The 15,965-nt window shown below is 39.2% G+C and overlaps 1 protein-coding gene across 1 annotated transcript in view; it reads left to right on the forward strand.

Moving 5' to 3' along the window:
• LOC309675052 (glypican-5-like) overlaps positions 1-15,965 on the forward strand; it is a gene marked incomplete at its 5' end in the record, with an annotated part of 391,179 nt that overhangs the window by 80,622 nt on the left and 294,592 nt on the right. Inside the window, one exon of the mRNA XM_082487256.1 lies at positions 10,295-10,989. Coding sequence (XP_082343382.1) covers positions 10,295-10,989 — 695 coding nt within the window. The remainder of the gene's footprint in view (positions 1-10,294; positions 10,990-15,965) is intronic.

A 15,965-nucleotide genomic window follows, 5' to 3' on the forward strand; every position in this document is an offset into this window, starting at 1 on the left:
GTTTTTACTGTGTATGTGCTCAGAGCATTCAGAGTGCTGCGATAAATGAACCACTGCCTCAGTCTCTCAAGTGAGCCCATACTGCAGTCCTGAATGCACAGAAATTCTTCCACAAGTCTGTTTTAGTTCTGGAAACTACACCATATGCACTAAGTATCTCATTCCAAAAGTACTTGTAATAAAACTAGTCTGGGAAATCCAAAGAAAAGTGATACCCTTTTATTCTGTCCAGCAGTCTGTGGGAAGAGATTACCTGAAAGACTTAATCCTAGACATTGCAATAAGGGTATTTATCTTCGCTTATAAACTAGCCCCATGCTAGCATGCATAGTGCAGTGATTCACAGCATTGAAAAACTGCTTGCACATGTGGAAAAGTAATTGCTATGGAAACCCAGAAAGAATGAGGTAATTGTTTTGCACCATCTCCCAATGATAGTAGCATTTTTGTGTGTCAGTGCTTAGCGTGGACCAGTTACCTCCCTGGCTGGCCTCAGATGGAGGTAACTTGAGCTCCATCTTTTATGGTGTAATTTGGTATCAACCACATGAGTTTTGAGAAGTGTATAGTTACAGTTTAATAACCAAACTGTTGTGTATTGAAAATTGGTAGACAAAGCATTCAAGACTTTGGCACTGGAGGTTCCACTCTTTCAAAGGAGTTGCAGCCGTATGTACCAAGTATCCATTCTGATGAAACCAAACTGAGGGCAGTCGACTTTAAAAAAAAAGTCCAGTGTAAATCGTGTCTAACACCATGCAAGTCTTGGATTGTTGGGCCGACACACCTTTTGGGGCTGACTATGCTTTTTAGAACAATACTCAAATATGTAAAAAAAAATAAACGTTACCCACTCCGCCCCCCAAAAAAAAACCCCAACCCACAGCAAGAACTTTACTTGAAAAGGTACCGGGGGTTTACCTCATCCCATAAAGTGATGATTCAGGGTTGATTTTTAAGAAAATATTGTTCAAGCTGTTGTTTATTTTTACTGGAAAGCTTTTTTATTTTCTAAGGAAGAATGATGACTTTTCAATTCAGCATACATCTTTGCAACTGTGCATAGGGTTTTACCCTAAAAAAATAAAAGCGGGATGCTTTTTTTATGTGGCAAAAACTCTGTTCATTAGAATAGTTACATCAGACCTAATTTAATCAATGTAGACTGTTTCTGTCGATCTATCTTGAAAGAAATGTTGATGGTTACAGAGTTGTCACAGTTATTTTGCAAGTGCTTTGTGCTGTAATCCATCTTGGGGATTGTGTGCTACTTGCTGTAGCAGTGGCTTCCAGTCATCACTGTCCATGTTAGTGAGTGATCAAATAAATCAGATAATATCCTTTCTGCTCCCAGTCTGATAGCTGTTAAACCTCCTAAGAACTTCAAAGATAGTTACAGTTATGTGAAGAACCTAGCTACCCACAGATACACGACTGCTTGTGGTTTTTTTTTCCCTTTGTAGATCGAGAGACATTTTTATAAATTATTTGTTCTTGGAAAGCAAATTCCAAGTGTTGTTGAAGCACAGCCATATTTCTTTCTTCAGTTATTTTGGCCCAACTCCTGTTAAAACTGTGAATTGCTACTATTAAGTAATAGATGATAGGTTTGAACTTGGCAGGTATGAATTATATGAATCATCTTTTGGAATTCTGTTTTGACAGAAGGAGAATACTGATAGCCATGGCTTTATAAGAGTCCAACCACAGTCCTCAGGGCTTTTACTGCTCTTCTAGGTCATCTTACCACAGTGATGCTAGATGTCCATCAGCCTTCTACTGCACAAATATTCCCAAAGAACTACTTGCTTTATTTGTATGTCAGCAGAAGCCCAGTGGTGTCATAAAAGGTTAATATCACATCTGGTCTCCAGCTTTCTGCCGGTCAACTGATCTAGTTTTACTTGAGACCGCTCACTTTCAAAAGGAGTAAGTAATTGCACCCTATAATGACGGTGTATGAAACAATTTACAGCTGTACTTGAAATGCAGTATACAAAAATAATAAACAGCTACATTTAATTACCAGGTCATTCATTGTATTCACAGAAAGTTTGAAGGTGAAATAAACAGTGAGCAACTCAAAATCAAGTTAGCAAACTAAGTGATGTTGTGAAGCATAACAACTTGGTTATATTCTATCAACTCTTCCATAAAGTGTTTTCTTTAAAAAGGGCAGATATGGTTTGGCACACAAGACTGCAGAGCTTTCCCTACTCTGTCTTTGGTAAATAGTTTTGCAGCTGGTTGCAACTTTGTTATACACTGTTGTTTTGTTAATGATAAAGACAAGGCCGCTAAGTCTGAAAAATGTGTGCGCTGTGGTTACTAATTCCAGCAATTTGGATGTATTCCCCAGCATGCGGTCTACAGAAATCATTATTTGATTTCATGGCAAAATGACCAGAGCAGAACAAAAGATTGCTGTTTGTCACTGGACTGTTTTATTGTTATTAAGGTATCTCCTGGGCTCCTGTGTCTACTGACTGCCTTTTTTTCCCCCTTTGCATCACCAGCCTATGAAGCAGGGAGCCTGTTTTAAACTTGGTGATGTTACTTCTACTACTGATGCTTCCAGAATCAAATACCCACCAAAATAACTCAAAGTTAATGGTTTCAGTGTTTATCAAGCTCACCAAAATACGAGCTGCGTATTTCCTCCCCTTCTCCCTGTATAAGATTGTACAGTAAAGAAGCTGGTTAAGTTTCGAAGTAGAAGAAAAAGAAGGAGTAAGTGTACTGTAGGACTGCTTCAGAAAAGGGTGTGGGTTTGCTGGCTGTGGCAGCAGGCTGAGGGGGTGGCGGCTTCCTGTCTAATTGCAAAGTTGTGCCAAGGCTAAAAGAATAGGCTTGGGCACATGCAAAGAAACAAGACAGCTGATTTTCATGCTAAGATAAAAATTTTCAGGTGATACTTAATGGTGTTGGTTCTTGATGCTGTTACTGGAAGTCAGTCTTCAAACAGACTATTTGGAAATTGTTTTTTTAAGTGTCTTGGCTTTGCCCACATTACTGAACTACAATAGTGGATCTGCTGCTCTGAAACTCAAATTGCACCAGGCTTTCTCATGTCCAGTGTTACATGTGGCAAACTGCTGCCCAAGCTCCCATCACGGGAGATGTTCCTAAGGAAAGACCAGGTATTCTTATGCTCTGGAAGTCTCACTGCTAGAATTTTTTTAAGCCCTGGCAACTTTTAATGTATTTTAAGTTACAAACAGTCTTAAATTAAACTTGGAACTGGGCAGATGGTTAAAGGTTGATAGTAGCTTCTAAATAATCCTACCCATTGATCTGCGGTTACAATCAGGATTGATCTGCGGACAATCAGGATTGTCCATAGCTGTTAGGTGTGAATGGAGAAGACTGTAGACTTCTTACTTTCCAACTTGGGCAGAAGTTTCTATCAGCCTGTACATGACAAGATATTTATCTGGTGATGTCAACAGAAGCACACTCATGGAGAGACTGTTAAGTAAAGCCCTTGCCCCTATGCACAGAAGTGGAACGCTGCATTTTTTTTCTGTATGATATATATTCTAAAGGACTGATTAGCTCTAAAGATATCATACCCTCTCCTTGCTGTCAAGGTGAACAAACTCAAAATTCCCTTTCCCCACTTTCCAGAAGTGACTTTGCTTTCTTGCTTTGCATCTGTTTTGCAGTCTGCCTTGTTAAAAGCAGCTACAGGAGATGGGTAGAAAGCAAGAGATGCTTCCGCTTGGCCCAAATTCTGAGAGCTTTCAGCTTTTTCTCTGACCTCAAATGTTTTGGAGCAAGCTTCCATCAAGAGCAACTGTGTTGATGCATAGGAAGACTGCCATTCTAAAAGCAGTAAAACACATGAAAAGCAGGGTATTAATAAAGAGCTTTGGTCCTTCATTCAGTAGAATGATTTGGGATAAATCAGAAGGAACCTTCCAGATCTTGACATTTTTTTTGCTAATAGCAAAATGTCACAAGATAGAAATGAAGCTAAAAACTGCAAGAATTTGTTCTAAAAGCAGCTTAATGACTGAATGGATTTCAGGCTCTGTCTTTGCAAACATGACAATTCGTTTTGCACTTACATTCTTTTTTTAACATAATCTTATGATCTAAAAAAACCCTGAACCACCTGTTACCTTGTTTAATGATACTTTTTAAGCACTCTCTGTTCTTATTTTTTAAATATATTTGGAGATCATTGCATATCCAGAAAAGTAGAACTCTGAATTTTATCCTTTCTGTGTCATGTAGATGTGCATCTGGGTGTGGTTTTCTGCTGTGTACATTGCTCTCTATGCATTAAATTGCAAATAATGTGCACTTACATTCTACTGCTGCAAAATATTAATATGGTGTCCTTTCTTTTGGCAAACCATGAAGATGCAGAAGATTTAATGGACTTGAAAGCATTAAAAGCAAGCTATTGTTCAACAAACTGTAGCTTTCATTCATCCTGTGACTCTGTAATAAATGCAAGATGTTGAAGGGAAAGGAGCCAAATATTAGTGTGGTCCTGAGAGACCAAACAAATAATGGAGCTACTTAAATTTGTCATTCTTCTTTCGTGATTACACTCAAAGCTAAAATGTACACAGATGTTATTTCCGTATAGATAGATTCAGTGTTTGCTTCTACTTTTGGTTTATTGAGCATTGTTAAATCTTTTCAGTAATGTTTATAATATAATGGTTTCCGTTTTTGTTTTTTTGTTTTTTTTTTTTTTTTTTTTAGAAGTTTGTGGGTTTTCTAAATTTAAGTTCAGCACACATTCAACTATTGCAGAGTGTATTAATGTAGTGGAGAGCCATTGCATTAGCAGGATGGTCTTACCTTGACCCTGTGGGCAAGGTGCCAGCTGTGAGTCACACACACACACAAGCACAAGGGCAGTGACAGTAATTTTCTTGTCATATATGCCTGTCATGGTATGCACTCAGTTTTATGGCTTGGTTTTTGAAGAGATGGGGTTCAAACAGTAGGCCCGCTCTGTCTGAGTCTCAGCTACTGCACAACAGAAACGGTCCTCTGTGCACAGAGATGTCTGGTGCTTAGATTGACAACATTTTGGGAAAGCAGTTCCCGTGCTAACATTCCCGTGTTGGGTCTGTGGAAAGGAAAAAAAAAAAGTGGATTGGGCTGATTCATAATCCAGAAAGTTGGAAGTTGTTTAGCCTCTCCTAATGCTTCCCATCTGAACCCTAGAGTTGCTTACAGAATAAGGATCTCAATAGCTTGCGAAGGTCTGGTGAACAAGAGAGGGAAGCCAATGAACTTTCTCTGTGTATGGCTATCATATGTCAACCCACATTTTCTTGGAAAACTCCCATCTGTGTGTATTCCCTGAGACCACATCTGCTGACCATCATGCACTGTAAGAAATCTAGGGTTTATGAGATGAAGGCAACCCTGAATGCAAGCTCTCCTACTACCATGTGTGCACAGAGTCACTATAGGCTTCAGTGGATCGTTCTGTTTAGGTCCTTCCTTGAGGCTATGTTGCCATGTGTCTGGGAGCCTCAAAAAATAAGCAATTCCTCAGAACAAACCCAGAAAGATTTTTGTGGCAGAAAGAGTGGCCAATTGATGCGTGGCAGTTTTGCATCTTTGGTTCTTGTCCTAAAGATAAGGCTGCAGGAGTAGGGGTGGTGGCCTGGACACAAACTTGGAGAGCTGTTGCACCTGATTACACTATAATAGAGATGACAGCAATTTAAAAACACAAGAAGCTATTCCTGCTGAAGTGAGTTAACACAAGTCATTGAATGCAGTGTTTATGTGCTATGAGTCAAAGCTGTAGTTGCAGTAGTAGATATTTTGCATTTATCTGTACTGTTACTTAAAATCTACTTGTTCTTTCCCCAAATAGACCTCCAGGTGGTGAAAAAAATAGAGGAAATCTTTGGAAAATGCTGGCACACCAGTGTTGGGCAGACTGATAAATGCCTCGTAAATCTCTTTCTCCCTGTAGCTCTATGCTTTAGAAGATTTCTTTAGCAGAAACGCTTAAATTCTGCAGCTTCTTCTGACATACAATAGGCTTGAATCAGGATTAAATTCTACTGAAGAAGTCAGTGGTGTTCCACTGGTGCAAAAGCTGGTGTGAGATAAGTCAGGAACCTGTTGTGATTTTTATTGCGTTAGGTATATGAAATGTAGCTGCTGGCTGCTTTAGAAGTAAAACATCCTTTGTGTCAGGATGGATGTATTTCTGTCTGGGGGAAGCTGTCCCTCAAAACCAAGCTGTGCCATGCTCATGACGAATAGGCGTGGATGCTGTATGTGCAAAGCAATGTTTTTCCATCTGTGTGTGTTAGACTGAGCATAATATAATTTTCAGTGTATGTGAATGCTAGGAACCAGGCTAGAACCCCAGTGTGCAAACTGGTTAGTTGCTTGTGCCACCAGCGGAGCGCAGCAAAACCAGCATGGCATCTCGTCATAACTGGGCTTGTCTCCAGAAGCTAATTTTCAAACACCAGCAGTTCAGATGTGAAGTTTCCAGAGGTGAGCTGTATTTGACCAGCTGTGTTTGACTGTCACAGCCACATCAGTGGTGGTGTCAAGTGTTTTGTGAGCACATGATAAACAGTTTGAACAAAATTCTCCCCATGGAAGGTGATGTTGCCTGACTTTAAGTAGTTACCAGTGTGTTAGTTCAAAATCCAGAGCTGGCTGTTGTTTCATTTTTCCCTGCAGCCTTAAATCAAAAAGGGGCTTTTGAGAGACACGAGAACAAAGCTTGTTCTCCACCTTTCTATTTATTTTAATACTAAAGACAAATACATAATGTCTCCATCAAATTCAGGATGATTTTTGTTATGGCTTATTTCTGTTCAGAATCAATATATTTGCAATTTATAGTACATTGTATGCTGCTAGTGGGGTGTGTGTGTGAAGCCAAAGGCTGTGAAAGATGATCAAATGTTTCTCCCAGTGTATGCTTAGGCTTAGATTCAGCTTTTTGCCAGTTCATAAATGTCTGAAGTTCGCTGTATTTGACTGCACAGATGAGCACCTGGTTTTTCAGACAGTGGTAAACCTTCCTTGGGATTTAGAAACTCCATACAAGGTACACTAAAAGCATATAATGAATCGCTTTTAAAACAAGATGCTGAGGTTGCCTGCTCCGTACAACCAGAATGCAAGCTGTCTGTTGTTACAAAATCATTCGACTGCATGAAGCCCCGTTATTTCTAATTAAAGGTCTAAGAACACCCAGCTGATCCAGTAATTTGTCTCAAACATCTCTTAATGCCTTATAACAATGAAAAAAGACCTACATATTTCCTTCTTAAATGTCACTGCTAGAGTGCCTGCAAGCATGAATCATTTTTTGTGTCTGACAGTGGTGATAAGGAAGCAAATGATACCTTATGGGTATTTGCAGCACATCTACAATCAGCAGAAATTTTTTGTGCCATACTTCTGATGTTAGGGCTATTTTTGCAGGAGGAGTGAAGCTATATACAATTTTTCTCATGCACAATGAAAAATAGATGATGCTATTAAATATTTTAATTTTATACTTGTCTCAGAATAATGCAGAATTTTCACAGTTAAGAGGTTTGAGAATAAAATGCTATATGGTTTCTAGTGTACAACGTAGTATCCCAGGAAGCTGCTGAAATCTGTTTTCTTGGGACGTACCTTGCTATTGACTTTTTCGCTCTCAGCTTTCACTGGGGCCGTTATTGCTCAGGACAGTAAGGATACTTGCACATTTATAAATGCATTTCGTTTAATCTTCAGATAAGGAGGATGATGGCTGCAGTTCAGCCTTTATGGGTGTAGAAGGTAAAGCAACAGCGTAAGACTACTGGTATTGTAGGAGACAGTCCCTGCTCCATAATGAGCTGAAAGTCTGTGAGAAAGAAAGAGTGTACTTGAAGGAGTGAACTTAAAATACTGTTTTATCCATGTTTTGAATATTTCCATTGCTTTTTTAGTGTGATAAACAAAAATGGTGTTTAGGATTCCCCTAGAAATAAAAATAAACAGATAGGGGTGATGTGGCAAACAAGAAAACTTTTGATAGTGCGGTAGCACACAGCTAACCACTACAGTTTAGGCTGTGTCAGTATTTCCGTCACAAATCCAATTTTCAGAATTCTTTTCAGCTATAAAAGTCTGCTTCACTCTGAAACTTGGCAAGGTGTTTCTCTGCCTTGAGAATGAACTTTCTTCTTTTTTCAACTGAAGTGTATCTGAATTCTTAATTTCTAGGATTTTGTAAGCACTTCCAGAGTATTAGTTGCTGTAATACCAGTGGGAATGCTGAAGTGATTCTCTGGCAGAAGGATACAGCATGTGTGTGTAAAATACTGATGATTTAATGTACAATGAGATATGTTGTATTATCTGTCTAGTTAAATCGCCCTTTGTGGTAAAGGGATTGTAATGCTTATCGTAACAAGCAGGTTAGTTGCCCAGGGAGATGTAACAGAGGAAGGCACTGCACAGGCTTTTCTACAAGACTTTGCCAGTGTATGCTAATCTTGCTTTACAGTATTGTATCTGCTCCTTTCCTGAGCTGATCTTTGAGCAACTTCGGTTTGTGTTACATTGCAGTGAATTGTATGGTGATGTTTGGATGAATGTAGAGTAGGATTAGACCAAAACCCATTCTCTGGCCAGACCTCAGGAGGTATAAAGTGATAGGTCTCCTGCCTTGACTGGAGCTACTCACCATCCAGAGGAGTGCAAGAATGATTAATGTCAGAGGCTTTTTGTTGCAGAGCTTCCAAAGAAAGCAGTGGAAATAGTGTGGATTACTGTCTTCTGTGTCATTAAAAATAGTCTTGGGAACTGATCCCTTCCTTTCCCCTGTCTATGAATTCTAGCACCCCAATCAGTGTTTTGGGTGTATAATATTTGCATTCTGCAATATGAAACCTGTTAACTGTGGCACTCCTTAAATATTTTGGGGTTTGGTTTTGTATTTTGGGTTGGTTTTTTTTTTTTTTTTTTTGTTTGGTTTTTTTAAGAACAATCAAAAATGGTGTAGTTAAAGGAGATACTGTTTTCCTGACTTTATTTCATTTTGGCTTTGGTTCATAGCGGACTTGATGTCAAGTTCTGCCAACCACAGACTGGTGTCCAGACCTAGCCAATGTTAACAGGGAGAGAATTTATTCACACAGAATCTTTCCTTCATCCTCAACTTGTACTTTGCAAGAAGTGCCTCTCAGCCACCCACTCACAGCACTGTAAAACAAAAAATTCAACTGCTGTTTGTATTTGGTTATCTTGCAAGCTTTCATAGAGCTGCTGTCCAGCAGCTTATCTGAAGTTGCTATTTGTGAGTGAGCTTTGTCTAATTCTTCCTTCCAGCGCGTTTTTACTCTGCATGTCAGCTCTCAGATCTGTACCAAGTATGTGTTTTAGCAGCCTAGACCGATTGTAGGAGGACACGAATGCCTTATGCTTTTTTCCTATTCTTGATGATGGATTTCATATCAATAGATCACCTGGGATGAAAAGTAAATATAACTTCAAGCTGTTATGTGATCAAGATACTGCTTTCATAAACTATTAAATTATTAAAACGTTTCAAACTTTTGTTGAAAAGTACAGCTAATGAATGAGGGTGAGCATTTCTGTGTGCTTGTTATTCTTTGTCTTTAAGACTTCACTGCATCCTGTAGCTTTACAAGAAGTTTGAATATGAATTTTCACCCTTTTATTAAATGTGGCTATTTTATCATTATTTATTCATTCCAGTGTGGCAGTGATAGTGTGATTGGTGTATTACAGACCCCTCCTGTTACGAATCACTCCTCTGTCTCACAGTTCCAGAATTGCATCATGGAAATAATTTTGCCTATTCAAATATTCTTCTCTGGAGTTCTGTAGGAGCACTGAAAATGTTGCAGTCTCCCTCTGTACTGGAACCTGATGTCACTTGTACGTGGAGGGATGTATTGGAAATGTATCTAGCTGAACTGCCCAAATGCAGTGTCAGTTACAAAAGCCATGTTAGACCCTGCCTGTGCTCACTGGAGTCGGCTGTGGCAGTCCTTCATCGAGCTCTGGAGTTTGGGTCAGGGTCTAGCTACTGAAAATACAGCCATCTTTTTAAAAGAAAATATTTGTGTACTATGTGTTGCCTTTATTATGCACATGTAATGTTTAGGTGTCTTTTTAATCATATTACTGATGAAAGCTGTATTAACTATTAGTGTATTCATATTGCAGATTTCATGTAACTATTGATATTCCTGTTCAGGACACTGTTAGTCCTGTGACTAAGATGTCAGGTGCTTGCTATTAACCTCTAGTTCTTTCTCTCCCCTGTCCCCTTTTTTAGAGGCCTTTGAGTCTTTGCTTCGCTTTGCTGAAAACCGCACAAGTTCCCTGTTTGAGACAGCTTACAGACCTATGGCAAAAGAAGCAGCAGAGCCTGTTAAAGAACTTTTTACAGACATCTCTCTCTACATTCTGGGTGCAGAAACTACAGTGGAAAGTGCAGTATTACGGTTCTTTGACAGTCTCTTTCCTCTGGTGTATAGTCGGCTGATAAACCCAGGAATTACAGATTTATCAGAGGACTACACAGAGTGTCTACGGCTTACAAGGCAAGACATAAATCCTTTTGGACGCTATTCTAAAAACATGGTTACAGAGCTGTCAAAATCTCTTTGGGCAAGCAGGATGCTCAGCCAGGCCCTCAGTCTGGGCATCGAAGTGATAAATACTACTGAACACGCAGCTCTCACGAAGGAGTGTAGCAAAGCTCTAGTAAAGATGCAGTACTGCCCGCATTGCCAGGGCCTGACGCTAATCAGACCCTGTGTCGGATATTGTCTAAACGTAATGAGGGGCTGCTTGGCCAGTGTGTCAGAACTGGATGCACAATGGAGGGAGTATATCTCCACGCTGGAATATCTGACTAATGAAATGTCTGCCTCGCATGATCTGGAAATTGCACTGATGGGAATCCGGAACTCCATCAATGAAGCCATCCTGCACGCACAATTGAATGGACCACAGCTCTCTGCTACAGTAAGTGCTCCCTAATTATTCTCTACTCCCATTTCTCACTTTCATTATTTGATGGATAAACATTTAAATAAACTGGTGTTGTCTTTGCATCAGTTTTTAGTCTTCAACTAGATCTTTGTTTAATAGTCTGTGGAAAACATTACAGGTAATTATGATGGGGTTCAGTAGTGTCTGCTTTGAAATGAAAGGCGGGGACGGAATTTTGTTCCTTGAGAAGCAACCCTGTAAAGTGGATAGCTCTGGCTTGTCTGCAGAATTCTCTGAACAAAAAATTGGGGAATATTATACTTGATATCAGCAATGTTCTGATTCTGTAACTCCAGGAGCAGTGTTCCCCCAGCACGGGAGTATTTGTCGTGTGTGGGGACATTCCACAGGAATCGGTATAAGGGTTTAGTAGAAGAGTGGGTTTCTAAATAAAGGCAAAGCTATTAACTGTTTCATAATTTTACAGTCCTTTTACTTTTGTGTTGACTGAGACATCAGGAAGGTAGTACGGCTCTATAATGAATACACGTGTCATACAAAAGTTGGAAGAAGAGCATGAAAAAAATCAAACTTGTTTGATAGCATTTTTGTAAAGGATAAAAATACATGTAAAGTGAATCCATTTTTGTAAGCGGTAGGTGAAATTAGGTTAAGGAGGAAAAAACGAGGATCATAGAACTGTTTCATAAATAACAGCAGCATATGACTGGCAGGTGTTCTCTAAAGGTGTTGAAGATTAGACAAGAAGTTATTGAAATGATTAATGATGCAGCTGACTACGTCTGTATGTGGAAAAAAATTGTAGCAGTGTGGCCTTAAGCAGGGTAAAGACTAATTGAAAAAATGCAGATAGATCTGCTTTTCTTGAAAGTAAAGGAATCTTTGCAGAGAACAAATGAGAAGGAAATGCACAGATATAAAAAGTGAATTCCTGTGCTGAACTCTGATCATCATATTATGTAAGAGAAAAAAATACTTCAGAGTCTACAGAGAGAAGCTATGGCAGTAGGTATTCTAAATTAAGGAAGTGTTTTACTAGGAGAAAAATGCCTGTATGTTTGTAACCTTCCAAGACAACTAACATCACAGGTCTCTTCAATTTAGAACACCTGACAGAGCCAGAGACTTACAGTCAGTATAATCTGTAGATTATAAAAAAACCCCACCACAACCAGCTCTAGCAATCTGATAAAATTTTCAGTTGATATTTGTAGTTATCGCAGTTCATATTGCCTCAGGTTCTCCTTTATTTCTCGTCAATGACGCTTGTGTCTGCTAGTTTATCTGACATCCAAGGATAAACATGAAAAATTAAGAAAAGATGTGTCAGGTTCTTGAGTAGTGCACAGTGGGCATCGGAGCCTACATGCACTGCGGAACAGCAGGTCTTCATCCTGCTCATGTCGAGTTGGTAGTGTCATAGTGTATCCCATAAAGCAGTGTTAAGCCTAGAAACCAAAATGAACAATTTTCTTGTATCTGTGCTAATTTTCACTCAGATGCTATTTTTATGTGAGTCTAGAAGGGAAATTAAAATCAAAGTACATTATTATTTTATATATATAAGTTTTAGCTGACTATAGATAGATACCTCTTAAATCATCGCATGGCTTTATTCCTAATTACTTCTGTGTAATCAGTAACAAAGTTTAAGCTTTCTGACTACTAGCAGCAAAAATGGTTTGACATACTTCCTGCAGTAACGTGCAGCACATTACAAAATGCTAAAACATACTTCTGCATTGCATTTGTCAGCCTCATCATTAATATGCGCTTGCTTAGCTTACTGACAGGGTAAAATTCATAATCCATGTGAGTATCAGGTAATTGCAGATGAAGTCAATGAGTGCATTGCTTTTAGGTGATGTGGAAGTAGAATTCTCTCTGAAGTGTCTTTCGAGCTGAGGATTTTCTTTAATGGTTGTTCAAATAATTTTATTTGGTTCCTTAGCAGTAACTTTAAACCTTTTCCTTCTTCCATTCAGAATGAATTCAGAAAGCGCTGTTGTGTTTGAAACTACGTCAATTCCTTTTTTTCCCTGAAGGTATCTTTGTTTTCTCTCGCTGGCCTAAATCTCTGCACACCAAAGATTGTGTGTTCTTTTAGGAAATGCTCAGTAGGATAGCAAAGGATGTTTTCTGTTTGAAAATAAAAACTGCATGCCAGTGTGTTATCCTCAGACTTTTAGCTTTTTCAGTTGTCAGCAAGGTAAGATTATATTTTGAAGACAGAGCATGTTCCACTATTTGAACAAACATTTAGTCTGATACTAATTTAAAACTTTACTGATTAGTTACAGAGGATAACCATTATTTAGAAAATTGAGCATAAATAAGCTGTATTTCCTTCTCTGAAGAAACGGAAAGGAGTTCAAGCTACAGCTTCAGGATTTCCGGCGGTGAGATGGCTTCTCACAATCCGGGGCCTGATTCTCAATTACACTAGGGCCCTTTTTGGGCCACGTTGGTGGGAATTGTACCCAGTGTATTTACTGTTTGTTTTGCTTAAGGGAAACTTTTTTTAGAAGAGAAGATATTGTCCCTTTTCTCTTCATAAAAATGCCAAGACCTTATTCTGTTCCTGTGGTATTCTCTTCAGCTTCTGCAAAAGTGGAAATGTTTAACTTGTGTACAGTTTCTGTTACAAATGCTGTAATTGGTTTCATTCAATTATAAATAGTGTACGGAAAACTCATTCAGGAAAGCAGAGCACTCCTAGTAATTTTCATTTATCCTGAGGCAGTCTTAATTAATGCACCTGCCCTTTTAGGAAACGTTTTACATGTTTTTAATAGACAATGTGGCTAAAAATTAGAGTTCTTTTTTTAGCTTGCTGCCTGCCTGGATGATAATGAATAATGGAAAGTTAGATTGTTTTCTTTAAAACAGGGGAAGGGGTGAAATAAACCAATAAAGCACTTAGGATGCTTTGCTCAAATGAGCTGCAGTCAATTATTATAAATAAAAAAAAATAATCCTATTTGTATGATGAGTGCATAACTTCAAGAGACTGGCCTCTGCTGATCTTGTCCATTATAGCCAAGAGAATTGCCTGATTTGCTGGGAGAGCATGTGTGAAAAGTCACCTTTAAGATATTAGTAATCTCTCCTCAGATTCCTCCGGAATGTGCCATGCCATTTGTTCAATAATACTGGCTTGCGTCCAGCTTACTTAACCTAATGTGGGCCAGCCACGGTCTGCAGCATCAGCAATCGTAATCATTACTTTCTGGTTTGTCTGCTGGAATCTAATCGTCTTTCATATTGGTAGGAGCCCTGACTGCTTCTTGGAGCCAGCTGCAGAGACCAAGTTTGTTCACCCTTCCTTATCGTTTTGGAGACTTTTTGTCTTTGTTTTTTTTTTTTTTTTCCTTTTCGTTTCCTTATATTTTAAAACTGGTTTAATTTTTCCTGTATTCATTCTACTGTGTTGCTGTATTCCAAACTCTGTATTTGCGCACTATTCCTGATTTTTAAATTTTATTTTGATATTTTTTTTTCTTATTCAAAGTGAAAGTAAAATACCCCTCAACTAAGGTGCAAGGGGGAGGAGAGGCAGTTTTGAAATCCATGCTGGCCACTGGCACTTTGGGGAAGTGTATCACCAGGTAGTGTAAGAAATGCTGTCTGCACTTGACTCTTGGAGTCAAGTCCCACTAAAGCTGTGTCCCTGTTGCTTGTGTAGGACTAGTGAGGGCTTGCTTGCAGCCCCTCTCCAGTGGACCAAGGGTCACGAATGGGGACGGGTATTGGAAACAGAATAACATATGAGGTAAGGAAGATTTCTGTTGGATCAGAAATGGTTAGAATCTGCCCGGCCCCACTAACTACAAATCTGCACCTCCGCTGATGGTTGTCTTGCTTGCAGAGTAGCACTGCTTTTTCCCAGGGTGTATCTGAAAGATGCTGATGATCTGTGGGATGGGTTTCCTGCTGAACAGGCGGGAGCTCAAGTCAGTGCCCTGCTCAGGTGCAGGTTTCCTGTTAGCTTTAGCAATTCATGGTTACACAGAAATTCATCTCCTCTGTCTGTGGGTTAGAATATACTGCTTCCCTGTGTCTGAGAGTGTTTTGAGGTCTCATAGCAGAAGGATGATTCTTTCATTTACTAGATTATCTAAGTGCATAAGATGTTTGCCCACACAGGTGAGCTCTGTGATCCTGTGTCCCCTCTGGGCTACTGGAAATGGTGATTTGTTACCTGTTTGGCAAACACGTGCCGTGCTATATGGGTGGCTGGCAGGGACTGTGTGTATCAGTTGCAGTTGTTGGGTCGTGCTTCAGCAGCAAACTGTGTGAGGTTGCCAGCCCTGATATTTGCTGCTTTTCTCTATGCCTTAATTCAAAGGGCAGTGAGGCCATGTGGAAATATCTCTTTAGAATAGAAAAATTCTGTACTGCTCGTGTTACTCTGTATTAGTCCTCCATTTGTCAAGGGCAAGGCAGAGGCAAGATTTTCAAAGAAACATTTTGTGGTCTGAATTCCACTTCAGCTCAATAGAATTTGTATGCATAATTACATGTTGTTCTTTTAAACACTTTTCCCAGGTATTGGTAACTTCTACCCTGCATGTGGCTTCTTGTGGAACCTGCCTGCCCACATAGTGGAAAATGCAAAGAGATGTGTGTTAGCAGAAATATTTGGAATATGGGAAGGCACGTATACCTCTGTGGTGTTCTTGCTGCATGAAGTTCATAAGCATAAAGTACTTCTTACTAATGTTTTAATTGATGAAAATGTATTAAATGAAGAGAATATAAAAATCCACTGACTTCATATTTTTAGAATGGCCAACTGTTATACAAGACAAAAGTCCAACATATTGTGTTTCTTGATTATATGAGTAATAAAAGGAAAAGCTAGTAAAAGGCTTGATAAAGGAGGATTGTAAAGCGTAGATATGATCAGAGATCAGGCATTAGGAGAAAGCAGAAAGGTCTGTGCCTTGAGCCAATTAACTTCTTGGAGGCAAGCTTATGAATTAATA

This window comes from Vanellus vanellus, assembly GCF_965231255.1.
Source record: "Vanellus vanellus genome assembly, chromosome: 8".
Taxonomy (NCBI): domain Eukaryota; kingdom Metazoa; phylum Chordata; class Aves; order Charadriiformes; family Charadriidae; genus Vanellus; species Vanellus vanellus.